Source organism: Gekko japonicus, unplaced genomic scaffold (assembly GCF_001447785.1).
Source record: "Gekko japonicus isolate JY-2015 unplaced genomic scaffold, Gekko_japonicus_V1.1 scaffold768, whole genome shotgun sequence".
Classification (NCBI taxonomy): Eukaryota; Metazoa; Chordata; class Lepidosauria; order Squamata; family Gekkonidae; genus Gekko; species Gekko japonicus.
The window spans coordinates 246,174-264,788 of record NW_015159733.1 but is presented as its reverse complement, the minus strand read 5'-3'; the positions used below and the strand labels follow the sequence as shown (position 1 = coordinate 264,788).

The following is an 18,615-nucleotide window of genomic DNA, read 5'->3' as shown; positions in this document are numbered from 1 at the left end:
CAAGCCGGGCGTTTGATCGCCGGCGCATTCTTGCGCCGGCGCATCCCCGGCGCCTAGCCGAACTGCGCATGCTCGGACATGCGCATTTCAGCAGGCTCCCCGTCAGGGCCGTGCTTTCTCCCCGGCGTCTGATCGTGCCGGGGAGAAAAGGCGGCGCGGCCAGGGGATCCGTGGGATCCCACCGCACCGTTTCAACTTTGGCGCGGCTTTTAAATGCCACGCTTTTTGGTGGCTTTTCCCCTGCCGTGTGGCAGGGGCCATTGTTGTCCTAAGCAGGTCTACTCAGAATCACACTTGGGTTTTATTCCGTGGGGGGAGGGGCTACTTGCAGGAAATTGTACTTAGGATGATACTGTAAGTACGCACGGCTCTTGCCATATTTTATTGTGCCAATGTTCAATGGACTATGAAACAGTTCTTTAGGCTACCACAGCTTTTACGCAACACACTAAAAAGCATTCAAATCACTATTGATGTATTTGTGCTATGAGTGAATATTGTTAATTTGCAGAAAGTTTGCATAGGGACAATGTCAGCTTCCATACTAGCACTAGTAATTAGTCATAGTAATTTGTTGCATCAGTTAAATATCATAACAACATAAAAGTTATAGGTGTGAAATTACATTAAAAATCACATTTAATATACAGTAAGAATATTCCCCAAGAAGAAACTCCAGAAGGTAACATCAAACTATAATTCCACCAAGTCTCAGAGGTAAATCAATACAAGGAAAAGTGTACTGGATTTTTACTATGATCTACAGCAGGGGCGTTAAATATGCAGCCCGGGGGCCGGATCAGGCCCTCGGAGGGTTTCTATCTGGCCCGCAGTGGAACTGGCTGTCTTCTGCTGCTTCTTCCAGTTCTGCTGCTATTGCATCATTGTAGGTTTGCAGCTTTTACAGATACACACCTGAACAGCATACTCAAGATTGCAACAGCACATACATTTTGATGCACTAATTCAGAGCAAGAGGTGTCAGTTATCAGACACTGTTAAATAAACAAACTATTGCAAGAGTGCTAATGTTTTAAGCATGTTCTTTATTTTAAGTAAAAAAACCCAACCCTTTGTGTTTGTGTCCTTTATAAAGTTTATATGTCCAGTACCTGGCATTACATTTTATGACACACATGGCCTGGCCCAACAAGGTCTCATTTAGGTATGTCAGATCTGGCCCTCATAACAAATGAGTTCTACAGGCTTTTATTTACGAGACAATACTGAATATAAACAGTATAAAAACATAGCTCTGTATGATACAGTGTTTTGTATTATCTTGATGATCTTTCACAAAATCTTACAGTAGTAAGCTATAGAAAAGAGCAAGAGTCCAGTAGCACCTTAAATACTTTAAAAAACTGTGGTAGGGTATGAGCTTTCATGAGTCACTGCTCACTTCTTCAGATACAGCTAGAATGGGAGTCCACTTGTCCTGTTTATTGGAAAGTGGAGTGATTTCAGATGCCTAATGACAACAGCAGGGGAATGACAATAGCAGGTATGATTGGATTTAGAGTAGTAAGTTATGGTCTTCACAGATGTCCTTCAATTACCTTCTCTCTCTTCCAGGATCATATCTCATCTTATGAAGCATGATGCTGAAGTGTGATAATACCTACCAGAAAGGATGCTTATTCTCAGCTGTAAGCACATCTTAATTCCATGTCCATTCCTTTTCTAAAGGACCTGAATGACTGACAGTAGCAACAATGTCTTACTTTGGGAATGAAGTGTCAAGATGGAACCTGAGACATATCAGAAGAATAGCAGAGGTTCTGGAGCCAGTAACCTCACCTGGCTATGCTAAGGTGTCATCTGAGACACCTATTGGTGGCATAGATCAGTGCTTACACATCCCTGGGAAAGCAGACTCTGCCTACAGTTCTTTTTCTCTGGGCTCCAATATTCCAGAATGTCATATTCCCTTGTGCGACAGTGACATTCTGCCTTTAGAACAGCTTCCATATATGGACTCAGGATATGTACGAGGTGTTTTTAGCCCTTGTGCAATACATTCTAATCTTAAACAGATATATCAAGACAAGTCAGTAGAAATGAGCATGCACAACACCATGGACAATGGCAAGCCATATGGAAGCACTTCTGTACCTGGGACGTTATACCAACCACCGTCACCTGTGGCTGGGCTTCCATCTCATCTTCCTCACCCATCATCCCCACCAGCTCAAGTTGATAGCTGTAAAGCTAGCAGAAATACGGATCAAAGTCATTATGGAATTTGCTTCAACTACAGTGTTCAAGCAGAGGAATGCAGTCAAGATACCAGCAGAGCCCTCCCTCTTGACTCCCCAGGAAAGTGTTATGATGATTTTTGGCTTTCAAGGTGTAAAAATAAAAGTCCAGTCATAGAACTAGAAGACAGTGACATTTGGTATCCTACCAATCCATATACGACAAAGAAAAATGAAACCACCGTTTCCATCAAACCTTGTTTAAATTTCCAGGACTATTTAAAATCTGATTCTTTGGTCCACACACTTAATTCAGCCCACAATTATAAAATTCCTGAGGCACTGAACTTTAAGTCCTCTCTTTCGCCACACACCAGTCATAATGCTGTTAATGATACACAAGAGAACAAACAGTATCTTCATGCTTGCAGTGTACACAAATCACCCGTCTCAGAAGCAGATCTGCCATGTACCATGTCAGTATCTGGTGAAAAAGAAGGACAGCTTTGTGATGTTTTCAAAGCTCAGAAGCATTCAGGTTTGGATCAGGAGACATGCGAGAGCGGCAGCCCAAGCTTAAAGTACATGGACAGTTCTCTTCCAAGTCTGACTGCTCTGGGGATAATTAATACTTATGAAGACAAGAATCCCTGTTTCAGCTCTAGAGATGAAAACAGCAGAAATGCTGGGAAGCCACTTCTAGAACAGGAAGGTAGAAGGCGGAAGTTGCCATCTGCATTCCAAATCCTTAATGGAGTTAGAAAAGCAAAGCCATGTGAAAATAATGGCAGCCCTGAACTTCTTACAAAGCCCAAGCAAGAGGAAATGCTGGACGTTCGTTCTCCAGAACAATTTTCTAAGAAGGTTGAAAGTCAATTCCAGGATGACTCTGCCAGTAGAAAGATAAACAGAAAAACAACTCCCTTGCTCTACTACCTCTCTGGTGGGAAAAATACCAACATTATGAGTAATCCAAATCAGGTTCAGTTACATGAGGACTTTGATATGCAGTCTCCAAGGAGTGATCATTCATCCTCTGCAGAACCAATAGGAATACCAAGGGACAGTAACAGCTGTGTGAATGACATGGCTGCCAGCCAGAAGACAGGGCTAATTCTAGGGAGCCCAGCATCATCAGTGGATGAGAAATTCAAGAATGACTATCGAGAAAAACTTAAAGTTGCTCAAAGAAAAGTCCTGAGAGAAACCTCGTTCAAGAGAAAGGATTTACAGATGAGCTTGCCCGTCCGGCTGAAGCAGAAGCCTTCCTCAAGGCCTTCCATTCAGCATCTCAGGTCTTTATCATTATCTAGTACAAATGAGGACTCCGGGTTAATTCCTTCCTCCAAACCACTAGAAAACATCAATAAACAGGAAGAACCCCAAAGACCCCAAGCTAGTCTGATTGGGGGAAGGAAAAGAATCACCAAAGAACAAAAGAAGACCTCTTATTCTGAACCTGAGAAGCTGAATCAACTAGATGACCAGAGAGATCAGTACCCAGCATGGAGAAAGAAAAATGCAAGGTCCAGGTCTGATGAAATCAGTGAACAAGACCCTGTGATCATCAGTAATAAAGGTCTGGAAAATCAAGGCAGAGCTCTTTCGAAGGTAGAACTGAAGCAGATACAGCACATCGCACTTCTTCAGTACATGGAACGCAAGATTGGACAACGGCCTGCTACTGCCCATACCAGTGCCCCGCAAAAGCCCCCTTTGCAAATGAAGTCTTCAAATTCAAAGAAACTTCCAGAGGACAGCATTTCTAACCCCAGCAGCAGCAAAAAATCACAGAATATTGATAGTTCCTGTCCATTTTCTGATCTTGGGAGAAATCTTGAAGTGCCTGCTCTCCTCTCTTCTGCAACTTCAATATCTCCTGCCTCTGATAGGGGTAGTGCCAGTTCTTCTGTGCCTGAAAAGGTTAATTGGAAAATGCAGTCTGCTGTCAGTGAAGGAAGCTGTGTCATCAGACGTACCGCAACTAAAAGTCTCCTTTCCTCAGGTGCTTCTGTCTCCAGCAAAGGCCATGGAAGATCAAAATCAACGCCTTCTCCTATGCAGGTAATCAAAAATCTATCACAATATAAATTGTGCCAGATTTTCAAAGCTTTCTATATGTTCATGAGCACTTGTTCTTATCAACAATTTGTTTATTTTAAAATATTTGTATACTGTATCTCTGGAAACATATGTCCAAGGCAGTTAATGGTATAATAAAATAGCTCTTAACAATAAAGCGATCCCATAATCAAACACCAGCAATAACCGTAAAACCTAAAATAGCATAGATCAACTAGAACAACACCAGCACCTAAAAATATCATCAGCATGAAACCAGCAAAACAGGAAAAGAGGAGCAGTTATAAGCTAGCTGAAATAAGAAAGGCTTGGCCTGATGATGTACAAGGGTTTTCAGTGATGGTGCCAGAAGCAAGAAGAGACAAAAGGCATTTGATAGATGGGAAGGTGGACCAGTGAAAAAGCCCTGCTTTTTGTGCCCACCTTCTTCATGTCTTATGGCCAGCCTTGTGTAGGGCCTGAATATTTAAAAGTATGACCATATGAGCTATGATGGCTACATTCCTGTTTGAAAGTCACTGATTAATTTTACTAGAAAGGTCTCAGTGCAAATTCCCCATTGGGGAGAAAGGTGGGATATAAATAAAGTAAATTTAAAAATTAGACTTAAAGCTGCTTAATTTTGGCTCAGCAATATCCATTCATTATTTCCATATGAAGGAGAAGCAGGTACCTAACTTTCTTTCTCACTGAAATTGCTAGGACTTAATTATGCAAGGAAAATGGCCAGTATTTTTAAAAGCGTTGCATCCCATGCAGTATATCGTCTCCCATAATTTAATGCTACCTGATGGCAAACTGATCGACCATATGTATATAATTGCACAAACTGAGTAGTCTCCAAGAATTCCTTTTCAATGCGACTAAGGCCTGGCCTGCACACACAACAAAATGATTTACAGGATTTCAAAGGTGGTATAAGGAGATATACTTCTTCAGACATTTTTAATGCTCCCCCATGTAAAAACCTCTTGCAAATTAAAAATTAGCACAAAAGAAAAAAAGGTTCTAGCCCAGGGCTTTATATGCTATGGTACTTTTATGTTTACAAAAAATCATTTACGTTAAGGAGCAGTGTACAATGTAATCTGTCAAAGTGGTACGGTCTATTCTACCAGCTCAACTCTCTGCCCTCCTCAGGTCCTAGACTACAAAATGCCCCAGAATGAGAAGATATTCCAGTGATAATATCTTGCTTAATCCAGTTGATATAATAAGCTATTTACTTTTTTTTTTCTCCTGTCATACGCCACAAATATTTTTCAGCATCAGGGAAGAAATATGCACTTCTCAGTGCCAAAACTTGAAGGACAATGTCTGTTGATAATGCTGGGCAAACAGGATAAGGAAAGCAAACAGAGGCAAAAGGGAAAGAAAATGGAGGGAGGGAGTATGTTTCACTTCTTAGTTCAAGCTCTTAGTTATTTCTCTGATAAGAAACTCTCTCTAATCTCCCTTGTTTTCAGGTGTATCAGGGAAATGAAGTCAGTTCCTTATTCTTATGGTGATTTTTTTCCCTAGCCACAAACTGACTGCATGGCCTGTTCAACTCTGCTTTTCTAACTTTCTAGGGAGAATAGGCTCAGTGGTCAATTAAATGCCTTGCATACCAGAGACTTAGCATGTATATTTATTTATTCATTGATTATTATTTTAAACATTTATAAGCTTGCCTTTCTTCCGAGGTGGGTAAAAACAGTTAAAGCACTACAAAAACTTGTCCCTGTTTTCTCCCTGTATTGCTAGTAATGATTCTGAGGTAAGAAGTTTGAGAGACTTCTAAGTCCTTGGAAAAGCACTGGCAGCCAGAATATACAATACTGAGCTTCATGGACCACTGGTCTGACTTGCAGTTTAATATATACTAGGCATCTGATAAGTATATTTGAGATTAGCATGGTGTACAGCACTCTACACCAAATCTTGGAGAATCTGGAGACATGTATTACTGCAACAGAACAGAAGTAACCTTCTGCTCTTCAGTCTGCTCATGTTTCTTCTGAAGAGCCAGCATTGCCTACTTGTCAGTGCTAGGGCTGGAATGGAAAGATCCGGAGTCTAATCCCACCTCAGCCATGTGTGTTCTTGTAGAAGGCTTATTATTCAGTTTAACCTGAACATTTTAAAATTATCTTGAGTATATTTTAGCTGTTATCCAGTTTAATATGGTGACATTGACTGTCCTGAGAAAAAAGAATTGAACTAGTTGCAAATTGCTTATTGCTGCAGTAATCTGCAGCCAGTGTTATACATGGTTATGTAATGGAACTCAGATCTCTGTCTTCTACAAAGTGGAGTACAGTTATGCTTACCACAGTATTTGAAAAGTACGCAAACGGAGAGTGATTTCAGCAAAGCGTGCTTTATTCGATCAGGAACAAGACGACTTTGGCCAGCTCACAGGCCGGTTTATATTCCCTGAGAAACCGCCCCCCAAAACCCCCCCCCCCACACACACACACTTCCTGATAGGTTATTTACAGTGGCCGAGAGGCCCATTGGCTTCTCGGCCAGGAACCTAGCCCTCTGATTGGAGCGGGCTAGGATCCACAGGGTCCATTGTCTCTAGGAGCGAAGCTTGACGTTTGTCTCTGGGCTAGTTCGGACTTGTCAGGACTTGATACACTACAGTATTAATTATGCCTTCTACTTGTAAGGCATAATAGATGTTACTGTATGGATAGCTGCCTTCATGCTGTGAGTCTTCACAGTCACCGCTGCCAGATGGATGGGGAGGAGAGAACTCAGCAGTGGCATCCTCATATCCATTGTAACATGTGGTGCCTATAAGATGAGTAGGTTTATGAAGGGCTGTTTATGAAGCTTAAGTCTGAAGGTTTGGAGGAAATGGCCAATGCTTACTCTGTCTATAGAGACGCCATTTGAGATTGGTGCTGTAGGAGACACCCAAAGAAGATGCAGAAGGCAACATGGAAAAGGTGGTGGCCCTTTTCTCCCTGGGACATCCTTCTGTATGCTTCAAATAGCTGCAGAGCCTGCAGAGGTTAGGTACAGGACCTGGCAGAGATAGTGGGATTCTGAAGACCTTTATTGTGCTGATGATAGGAAGGATCAAGAAGTTATGCACAGTAGCAAAGGCAGATGTCTTCTTATTCAGACACTCTTTTACCTTGTCTGATTCACCTGGCATTATCTATGCACTATCAAGCCCCTCTTTTCAGCCTTTAAAGCTAGACCGGGGGGGGGGGGAATCTGGGGTTTGCACAGGAAGTTAAATTTTGCATGGATATCACCAGACACTCAGCCCAAAGTGATTTCTGTTCCCACTATAGTCATTATGTAGAAGTGCCATTGAAGAGGTAAGAAAGACTTCCTTTCTTCATTAGGGCTGATATATCTCATCCCAGCAGGTTACATGTGAGTAGAAAGTGAAAAGCAATAAAGTGGTATGCGGAGATTCCTCATGGTAAATTTTATTCATTTCCAGGATTTCTATAAGTCTACAGCCTGCCCAGTGTTGTCATCTCAGGACCACAAATATTATCCCTTCCAGTCCAGGTAAGTGTTTAGTATTCTCATTACTTCTACTTTCACTGTGTTCTCTTTGACTACCCCCAACCAAGGAAGAATTTAAGTTTTACTTGGCCTTTCCACTGGAACAGCTGCATTCTCCACAGAACAATTTCTATTATTACAGTTGTATATTTTAAAGCAACTATGATCATGAAAATTGTTTCTGGGAGGCCCCATCCATGTTCAGATAGGTCACTATTCAGTTTTCTGAATAAATGCATCTTTGGAGGTGATTGGGGTGTAATGCACGGCAAAAATTTTGTATGTTATGATGACTAAGCTCTCATTTCAAACCAACTAATCCAAAAGATTTTTTCAGACATTTTTGAATGGTGATGTGTATCAGGGGAATACTTTACCATTGGCCAAACCCTTGGATGAATTGACATGCAGCAGCCTCACCTGAAGACTGAGCATATGTTGTCGAAGGCTTTCACGGCTGGAGTTCATTAGCTGCTGTAGATTTTCTGGGTTGTGTGGCCGTGGTCTTGGCATTGTAGGACCTGACATTTCGCCAGTAGCTGTGACTGGCATCCTCAGAGGTATAACACAGGAAGATAGAGTACTCTCTGTGTCAAGGTGAGAAGAAAAATGGTAGGCAGGTAATTTATATTTACTCAGGAAGGTGGGGTAGGGCTGAGTCATTATCTTGTAGGAGTTCCCCAGGCTATGAACGTTCTAATGGAGGAGCTTTCCTGAGGAGGTTCTTTTGCATATGGATTGTTTCCTGAGGAGATTCTTTTGTATGTGGATTGGCTGTTGAAATTCTAATCTTATCTGTAGTGCTATTGTCAGATGTAGAGCCTTTTGTGCTTTCAGGACAGGAAACCGTGCCCTATTTATTTTTAAACTCTCCTCTTTCTTGTTGAAATTGTTTTTATGTTTATGAATTTCAGTGGCTTCCCTGTGTAATCTGACATGGTAATTGGAAGTGTTGTCCAGCCTTTCAGTGTCTTGGAACAAAACACTGTGTCCTGTTTGAGTCAGACTATGTTCAGCCACTGCTGATTTTTCAGCTTGGCCCAGTCTGCAGTGTCTTTCTTGTTTCAGAACAGACAGCCACTGGCCTGCTGCTGGCTTCATTTGGGTGATTCTACCAGCCCTATCACAGTGTCTATGACACTTGTGCAGTAATTGTTCACTCCATCCTGCACAAATTATCACAATAGGCCTACTAGAAATTGTATTCCCGAAGAAGAAAATACAACATTTTAAGAGCTGGGCAATAGAAGCGCTTCTTTGCAGGAAAATGAGATGATAAGGTGGTAGATAGCACTATTACAGGCTCTAATTCTCTTATTTCACCACTACTTGTAGAGACCAGGCCTGTAATGGATCTCCTGCAACCTAGTAATAATCACACTCAGAAGAGGGAATCTAGAACAATCAATGTTCCCTCTAAGCTGTAGAGTCCTGTGAGCAAAAATTCTACTTTGTGAGCTACCAGCATTAAAGTTGTGAGCAGGTGATTTGGCTGCTGCATAAATTAGTGTGTTCTGGAGCCATCCTTCCTGAGCTGAGACAAAAAATGTGTGAACCAGAGGCTAAAAAGCTGTGAGCTGGCTCACACTAACTCAGCTTAGAGGGAACACTGGTCACCATTACACCTTAACTAGAGCATTCATCCTACATGACAGCTACTGAAGACTGAGTCTGGTAAGAGACCAAAGTTTGAGTCCAGGGGCACCTTTAAGACCAACAAGGCTTTATTCAAGGTATGAGCTTTCATGTGCATGCACTCTTCTTCAGACACATTGAAATGGAAATAAAAACAGTCATACATATAGAGGGTAGACAGCAAATTAGTATACAGAATAATGAAGGTGTTTTAAACAGATTAAAAGGATAATAAGCTTAGTATATGTGGCTATCATCTGTTTGGGTTCAACTATGCTATGTTTGTCTCCCCCAGTGAAACCCAAACAGATGATAGCCACATATACTGTTTATTATTCTTTTAATCTGTTAAAAACACCTTCATTGTTCTGTATGCTAATTTACTGCCCACCCTCTATATGTATGACTATTATTTCTATTTCCATTTCATTGTATCTGAAGAAGTGTGAATGTACACGAAAGCTCATACCTTGAATAAAGCTTTGTTGGTCTTAAAGGTGCCACTGGACTCAAACTTTGTTCTACTACTTCAGACCAACACGGCCACCCACCTGAGTCTGGTAAGGGAAGTGTGGCTGGGAGCCTTTAAGAAGCCTTTGAATGTCCAGTAATCATTTCAAGTCCTAGGCTTTGAGTGGCAAAAGTTTGCTATGAATTCTTGTAGATTCTTCAGCCCAATATCTGGAATGCTACACTTCCTCAATGACAATGTTTTTCAGTTGAAATGTAGCACTATTTTGGCTTCTCCTGGACCCAGCAATGTGTGCAAACGCACGAAATGGCTGCTTGCAGAGCTGGGACAACTCCACTCTGTCATTCAAAGGCACAGAATCAGCAGTTCTCTTGACCATTTTTTTAGGTCAGAGCTCCACCACCTGATCTGCTAGAGAAACAGCATTCACAATTTAGGGGTGACATGCCATCCAAATAAATGAAATGGAAGGCTTCTGTGCATCTATCTGCAAGGTAGATGTTTAATATTTACTGTAACATAGTAGCTTAAAAGAGAATTTTACTGCAGAAGAGAAAGCTTCTGGCACTGAGCCAGTAAAAATCTTTTCTTAAGAAAAGCTACATTCCATAGGACTGGAAAACAATTAGGAGATAATTTTTTGAGCCTGTTAGATTTATAGACTATGGTAATACATTTTGTTATTTTTCATTGGTAGAGGAAGCCACAGACCTGACCAAAGTACCTTCATCAGCTATCTTCATTTCCTGTACTCTTCAGTTACTTCCCAGAATGAAATGTGGTAGCATAAATGCATTCCGGTGCCTTACAGCATGAACTGCAAACCATCTACTCCATAAAACTGTTGATGATTTATTAGGTTTACACAGTTAGATGCCTTAAAAAAGGGAGCTTTGCTACTTTAATGTGTGCAGTTTGAATAGCAAATAAAGATGGGGTGCTATTACAGTTTCCACAAAAAAATCCTTGTGTCAAGGGTAGTAACAGTTTGCCTAAGCATATTAAGTGGGTTCATATGAAAAGGCTTGTATGAAATCAGTTAGGATGTATTAATGCCATGTTCCTTCCAGCCATATTCTAGGACCTCAGGGTTAAACCAAGGTTGTCCTGAGTGTCCCCCCCCCCCAATAAGGGTGCATAATTTTAAAAAAAGGTTATTCATTTGTTGCCATGGATGGGGTCTGCAGTTGCCTTCCCTTAAGGCAACATTTTTCTTGCAGACAAGCTCACTTTCTCAGTCTTCAAGCTATAAAATTGTGCTTTGGAAAAGTCATATCTCTTCCACATCCCTTACACAGCCCAGCAGAATGAAGTTGCAGAAGTATAATGGACACCTATTATATAATGATTGTAGCATTACTAATAACAAGGACCACACTTACACACACACACATTCCCCATTGTACGTTTTTTAAAAGGTTTGTTTTATTTTCATTTTTATACTTCTTTTGACATTGAGCCTTTCTCTGCTGTGGGAAGGGGACGTCCTTCCATCATTGGACAATTTACACAAGAAACCCCACCAGTGTAGTCACAGGCCTTAACTGTTTTACAGTCAAGCCACTTATGGAGGGCACATTTATCTCTAACATATATCTCTAATATATAGATCTGTGATTCTTGTACAAAGGAATGAAATGGGAGAGGCCTCAGACTGAACAAGGGTGGAAGAGAGGGAAAGAAAGGAGGGAGTGTTTAACCATTTGTGTGTTCAGTGCGGCAGCCATCTGTGTGTTCAGTGTGGCACTGAACAAATCAAACGTCTCCCCCCCAGCAGTGCTTCTTAATCTGATCCACCTGTAACTGCTTTACCTAATAAAATAAAGGAGGAGGGGAATACATGGCTTAAACCATGAAACAGATTGCAGTTCTGCGGTGATGCTGGTATGAAAAGTCTGCTTGTTTTGTATTTATGTTGAACAGTTATAATGAATGAAAAAGGGTTGTTGGTGACTTTCTAAGCTGACATATGATTTGAAACTAACTTCAGTGCCCCATCAGAGGAGGAACTAGAAGCTGACCAATCAGACTGTTTCTGGACTACAAAACAAAATACGTACAAAGCTGGAAGGAGAGGGAAGTCTATGGAGGAAACTGGAAGCTCAGAAATGGTCAGATTATCACCACTGAGTCAAAGTACGGATCAGCTTCACCATCTGAAAAACCAGCAGATTTCCTCTGGGCGGAAGCCAGACAAAAACACCCAAAGGCCAAATAATCAAAACAGCATTCTGCAAAACTGCGAACCTACATCTGGACCTCTGCCCAGACCATCACACTCTGAAGGTGTTGCAGGTCCAAAGGGATTAAATTCAATGGTTCAGGTGCTTCAACAGTCTCCTAGTACAAATAAACACAGTAATAACACTTTCGTGAGTCTAGGCAATCCATCCCTGTGCAGTGTACCCTCACTTTCTGTGGGTAGGTCACAGTCTCAGAGTATACCTTTGGAGCCTCTGCATTCTTCACCAGCTCCTTCTCCTGCTGAGACAGACAATGATGTTTTTAAGGACTCTTTTTCCAGTGGCTCAGAAAAGCCCTCAAGCCTTCCCTTCCCCTATAAACAAAATAAGAATTCCGTTCTGGACAGAACACCATCAGAACCTGCCTTGACTGTATCAGCTTTACAGGCTTCCATAGAAGGAAAACAAATCAAGGAATATAATACCAGGTAACCATTTTATTCCTTTTTGGAGCAATTCCCCCCCCCCTCAATGTGCACGCCTGTTAGGGCTGCCAGCTCTGGGTTGGGAAATACCTGGAGATTTGGGGTATGAAGCCTGGGGAGGGTGGGGGTTGTGGAGGGGAGAGACCTCAGCAGGGTATAATGTCATAGAGTCCACCCTCCCAAGCTGATCTTGGTCATCTGGAGAGTAAGTGGAATAGTGGAAGATCTCCAGGCACCACCCAGAGACTGGCAACATTAACTTCTATTAAGGCATGTTTTCAGATGTGTCAAAGGTTTAGAAGTGTTAGGAGCCTGCATATGGGGCAGGCTTTGGCCTTTGTGCTATCTTCTTGGCCCTCCAGGGCAACTGGTTGGCTGCTGTGTGAAAAAGGTTGCTGGACTAAATGGACTACTGGTCTGATCCTGCAGGACTTTCTTATGTCATTTTGTCATATACAAGCATCATCGTATATGGAAGAAAGATACCCTAGCTCTGAAAGGTACTATAGCGCTGGAAAAGTGGGAATCTTTGTAAAAAAGGAAGAGAATGCCATTAGTTATGGGTTAGATCCAAAGAACTATGAACTTTGCTCACAGATAAAATCTGCATCCCCCACCACCACTTGAGAAGCTGTTTTTGAAGCTAAAAGTTGCTTCAGATCTGTGGGATGTAGTGGGTGTAATGGGATGCGGCCCTAGTGGGAATTCTGCTCATAAAAAGACACCTTTGGGACCATCTTGTTGTATTCATGATCTCCCAAACCACTTGTGCCCTAATGGTATTCTAAGTAATAATAGAAGAAGATTGGATTTATACCCCGCCCTCAGAGCAGCTTACAAACTCCTTTCCCCTCCCCTCCCCACAACAGACACCCTGTGAGGTAAGTGGGGCTGAGAGAGCTCTTTCAAGAACTGCCCCTTCAAGGACAGCTCTTGTCAGAACTATGGCTTGCCCAAGGTCATCCAGGAGCTGCAAGTGGAGGAGTGGGGAATCAAACCCGGTTCTCCCAGATTAGAGCCCGCACACTTAACCACTACACCAAACAAAATAGTAACATTGGTTAAAATCAGGTTGCTTCTTTAGATATATTTCTATTTAAATATTTTCTGGGTTTTGCATGGGGAGGGAAACCAGCAAGTAATGTTGATATGAGCTGGTAAAAGATCTATGAAGGACACTTTGTCCAGTTTTTTAATTATAGGACTGAAATTAAATGATCTAATTGGTATATTGAATTATTTAACCAATTCACACTTAATAAGGTACAGAATCGTTACATGACCGACTTAAGTTGTGTGTGTGTGTGTGTGTGTTAAGTGCCATCAAGTTGCTTCCAACTTATGGCAACTCTATGAATTAATGACCTTCCAAATGTCCTATCGTTAACAGCCTTGCTCGGGTCTTGCAAACTGAGGGCCACGGCTTCCTTTATAGATTCCCTCTTTCAAAGAGACCCAGACACTATGATTCTAAAATTCTATGGGATCTCTAACTAAATTCTCACCAGCTTCACTAGATTAGTGCTTGGACCTCACCAACATTTTTTAGTTGTTGGAAGGATTTCTGTCCATGAAGCATGATTTTCTTGCATTCCTCTGTCTGCTGTAGCTCAACCAGCTCCTTCAAATGCTGTTTTGGGGACCCCCAGGAACAGCATGAGGTCAGCAGTGAGAGAGGGAGATAGGAGAAAATCACCACCACCCCCTTCCATCAGCTGAAATCTTCACTGGGATCCAAACCCATAAATTCCAGTTTTGCTTGGGGAAAGTCATGACGGTACTACTGGGATGAAACTGATCTAAGCTTGCAGTATTGTATGTTGAGACGAATCACTTAGGTATGCGATATTTGCCAGAAATTCAGAAGGCATGCTTGTAAAAACAAAATGTTTACAGGAAAATGAACGGCAGGCTTTCAAAACACGCAATTTGGAAAACCATTTTAATGTACTGTACAATCAAAGTTGTGTCAGCATGCTCTGATATTAGAAGTTTCCTTTTGTATGGAACTCCTTTGTAGTAAGTGCATCCATTGAAATGCATACCAAGGAGAAAGTCTGCAGCTGAATTATCTCAGCAAGTGCCTGATGCACAGGAATTAAGGGATAGGAAAAGCTTTCAGTGCTTATCTCATTATTAGGAAGTGTTTTGTTGGTTACATTTCTATGTGAGATGTCAAAAGGCACAGCAGTAGAGTCGGTAAAAAGATGGCAGCCCTGCATAATTGTATGTAACTGATTTGTTCTTCTAGCTTTTATGTTCCCAAGAAAGAAGAATCTGGTCTTGGAAACAGAAATGGAAATAGTGAAGAAAATATTTCTGCTGAGAATTCTCATTGTTCAGAGATGGCTCCTGGATTTTCTGCTTTCATCCTCAAAGAAATGATTAACAAAGATTATCAACTGCCAAAAGAAAGAAGTAATCAATCTCAAATGTCTAATGCATCAGGGAGAATACAGTGGCAACAGTTACAGGTGACCCACAGAAGAGCAGGATATTGCTTGGAGGACATGACATACTGTACAACTATATCGGATAGCCTAGGAGATAAAAATACTGGTCATCCATCAGCAAAGGGGGAACAAAATGAACATGATCATGTCTTACATGAGCAAGACACTGAATTGTCAACAGCACAGTTAAAATTTCGAGAGCACCAGAGGTGTGAAGACCTTGCTGTTAAGATTGTTGCTGAAGACAAGTCTCTGGTTGACATCCTCAGGCCCCATCCTATTAGGAAGACTGTTTTAGACCTCATGGAAGGCCTATTTCCTGTGAACATTTCAATATCTGACAGATCCTGGAGAATAAAGAGAAGAAACCAGTCTATTCAACAAAATGAGTAAGTTTATGATGAGTGGAGGCTTTGCTAGTGTTAATGGCACAACTTGGTATCAACAGCCATAATGGAATACCTACATATGGAAGGGAAAAGACAGCACAAATGCCAGTTAGGTGATTTTGCCAGCAGCAATAAAGAAAGCCTGGTCATATTTCTCCAAACAATGTGGCCAAGGCTAATCCAATTTTGTCAGATCCTGGAAGCTAAGCAGGGCTGTCCCTGGTTAGTATTTGGATGAGAGACAATAAAGAAAGTCCAGGGTTGCTATGCAGAGGCAGGCAATGACAATCCACTTCTGTCGCCTTTTGCCTTGAAAACCCTATGGGGGTTGCTATAAGTCAGCTGAGACTTGACAGCACTTTCCACCACCACCATATCATGGCATATATATGGCCCACACTCTGCTGAGGAACTCTCCCAATAAAACCTCAAATGAAACAAACAAGATTCCCAACTCAGGGCTTTTTTTGTAGAAAAAGCCCAGCAGGAACTCATTAACACAATAGGCCACACCCAACAGCAGAAACTCATTAGCATATTAGGCCACACCTCCATGCCTTCCCTTCACTTGCCCAGGTGCCCCATTTAAATGCCTCCCCGATCCTTCAAGGGCCCCCCCGGCCCACCCACCTCAGAGTCGCTGGGGGGGGTGTCACTCTCCAGGCCTTCCCTCTGTAGCCACACGTGCAGAGGTTTTGGCTGTAGTGGGTGTGGCCAACTCTGAAGCCAGCCGGAACTCTGTTCCTGTGCGTTCCTGCCCAAAAATAGCCCTGCCCCAACTAATTGTTTGTTACGTGCTTCCCACCTCCTCAAGTGGTGAGAAGTCTATGGCTATTGTGAAGGATTTAGATCCTCTATAAAAGGAAGTGCCACTTCACACAATTGGTGACTGTACAGCAGAATTCACTGTTACAACATGTGGTGATGGCCACTGGTTTAGAGGGATTTAAAAAGGGTGGGGTTGTAGTTAAGCCATGTATTTTCAGCAATTTGGGGGAAAACACAGCTTGGGAAGAAAAAGTCTATGTTATTGAAATATCTGTCATGCTGACAGTGAAGTATTGGTCATATTATTATTTTCTATTCAACAGCCAAATACACAGTGATAGTGCCTCAGACCTATCTCATGAAACTGGGCATTTTCTTGAACAGAGAGCAGACGATCCCACATCACGTATAGGCCAAATCCTGAGTGGCAGCAGAGAGTGCCTTGAGGACCCAGAAAACATCATATCCAAGAAAGTAGGTAGATGAATGAGAGGAGAAAAGTATGGCATGATCCAACCAAAGGTTTGCACATTTAAGTCCATTTGATTTGAATGGAAGATTTAAACTATGTGCTCAGATCTTTCCAAAGGAATCTAAGTCTGCTTAAAACATGCTTAATTTTGGTATGTTAATACCCTGTTTCTCACCATTTGTACTATTTCCATTTATAATAACTTTACTGTAAAATGTGGTATAGGTTCTAATTTGAATAAATAAATGCATGTTTTCCTCAGTTTCTAAATACAAAAATGGATTCATGACTGCAGACTGAGTGAGATATGGATCCTACATGAATAGGACCTGGCATCTATTGGGCATATGATCCTCTTTTTCCAGACAATAGTGTTAGCCTATGCTGGCTTTTGTGGATGCAGAGAATGAAATTGGCTATGGAAATGGTTGCTTTTGCAGAATGACCATGTTTTTTATGTCAAAACTTTTATTTTGGATATATCAACACATTCAACATTGCATTACATTTCTTTTATCACATATCCATTTCTCTTATCTCCTCCCCCCCCTTTGTGGCTTCCCGCAATGCTCCTCCCCCTTTCCCATTTATAATTCTATTTTTCCTTTCCCCTTTTCATCTTAAATTTCAAGGTAACAATATCTTAATCTAAACATTCCAAGCCTTTATATGTTTCTGCCCTTAATAATTATCAAAACAAAGTAAATTATGTTTTACATCCCAGTTTTTTTCCAGATATTCTTTAAAGTCTTTCCATTCTTCAAAAAAAATCTTGATCTTCTTTGTCATTAAGTTTCTTCGTTAATTTGTCCATTTCAGCCATGAGAATGACCATGTTTTTTTAAAAGCCTGACATCACAACAAGGAGGCTGACCAGTCTTTGAAACCAGATCATATTTCAGCTAATCATATCCTATTTACAATTTCCTGTGTAACATATAGTTCACTTCTACATAGTCAGTATATAAACATCACCACCTCAGGGCTCCTTTCATATTGCGCATAGTCAAAGGACCATCTTGCCCAATTCATTTTCTCAACAACTTCTCTCTTTGCAGAAAGAACTTATTTCCAGCATCCAGCTGAAGCTGCAGGCTCTGTGGGATGAGAAGGAGCTTATCCAGTCTGAAGCCAAGGAGCATGCTGCTCAGGGCAAGGAGCTGGAGTCCCTGGTGCAAGATCTCTGCAAGGCCAATGAATATGAGCGCTATATGATGTACATTGGAGATCTGGAGAAGGTCGTAAGCCTGCTGCTCTGCCTGTCTTGCCGTCTTGCTCGGGTCCAGAATGCCATGGAGAAAACTGACGAAAATACAGATGCTGAAGAAAAGGTAAGTCATGAGAGGAAGGAGTTAAGTTAGACTCTTTTACCTTACCATGAAATCTTCCAGGAGAGGTTGCAGTGTGATTTTTCTAATTGTTTAGACTTCTGTAGGCACGGTTCTCTGAATCTGAAACACTCCACAATTTTTCACTGTTTGTGAATGTTTAAAATCTTTTCTAATGGTCCTAATTCTGTGTATGATGGTACCTTTGGCCAAGTACATACATAACCTTAAACAACATGGCAGCTGCTGTGATATGGCTGGTCTCAAGCCGCTGCTACTAACATCTAAAGCAGGGGTGTCAAGCATAAGGTCCGGGGACCAGAACCAACCCATCCAGGTATGTATGGAAATATAATGTACTCCCCCTTTTATGGTATCCCTTGGAAAAAAACTAGTCTTGCATATGATTGAATCCATTTTTTTTAGCCCCCCGAAGGGGATGTTTTTATTACATTTTTATAAACACTACAAACTACAACAGAAATAGGATAAGGGACTACATCTAGGGACAAAGTAAAGATACCCACTAATACCTAAAAACCCAAGAGAGGAGATCTTCTAATCAGCTTACACAAACATCAAGTCTTAATTCCACTAATCCCTTTACAAACTGAGTCAGATATATCATTGTCTT

The 18,615-nt window shown here is 41.5% G+C and overlaps 1 protein-coding gene across 1 annotated transcript in view; it reads left to right on the top strand.

Moving 5' to 3' along the window:
* The first annotated feature begins 1,676 nt into the window (after nt 1-1,676).
* The window catches only part of SHROOM1 (shroom family member 1), a 20,676-nt gene continuing 3,737 nt past the window's right edge, over nt 1,677-18,615 (top strand). The window contains exons 1-6 of the mRNA XM_015429082.1: nt 1,677-4,262; nt 7,729-7,799; nt 11,894-12,574; nt 14,823-15,413; nt 16,505-16,655; nt 17,712-17,984. Coding sequence (XP_015284568.1) covers nt 1,716-4,262; nt 7,729-7,799; nt 11,894-12,574; nt 14,823-15,413; nt 16,505-16,655; nt 17,712-17,984 — 4,314 coding nt within the window. The 5' untranslated portion in view covers nt 1,677-1,715. The remainder of the gene's footprint in view (nt 4,263-7,728; nt 7,800-11,893; nt 12,575-14,822; nt 15,414-16,504; nt 16,656-17,711; nt 17,985-18,615) is intronic.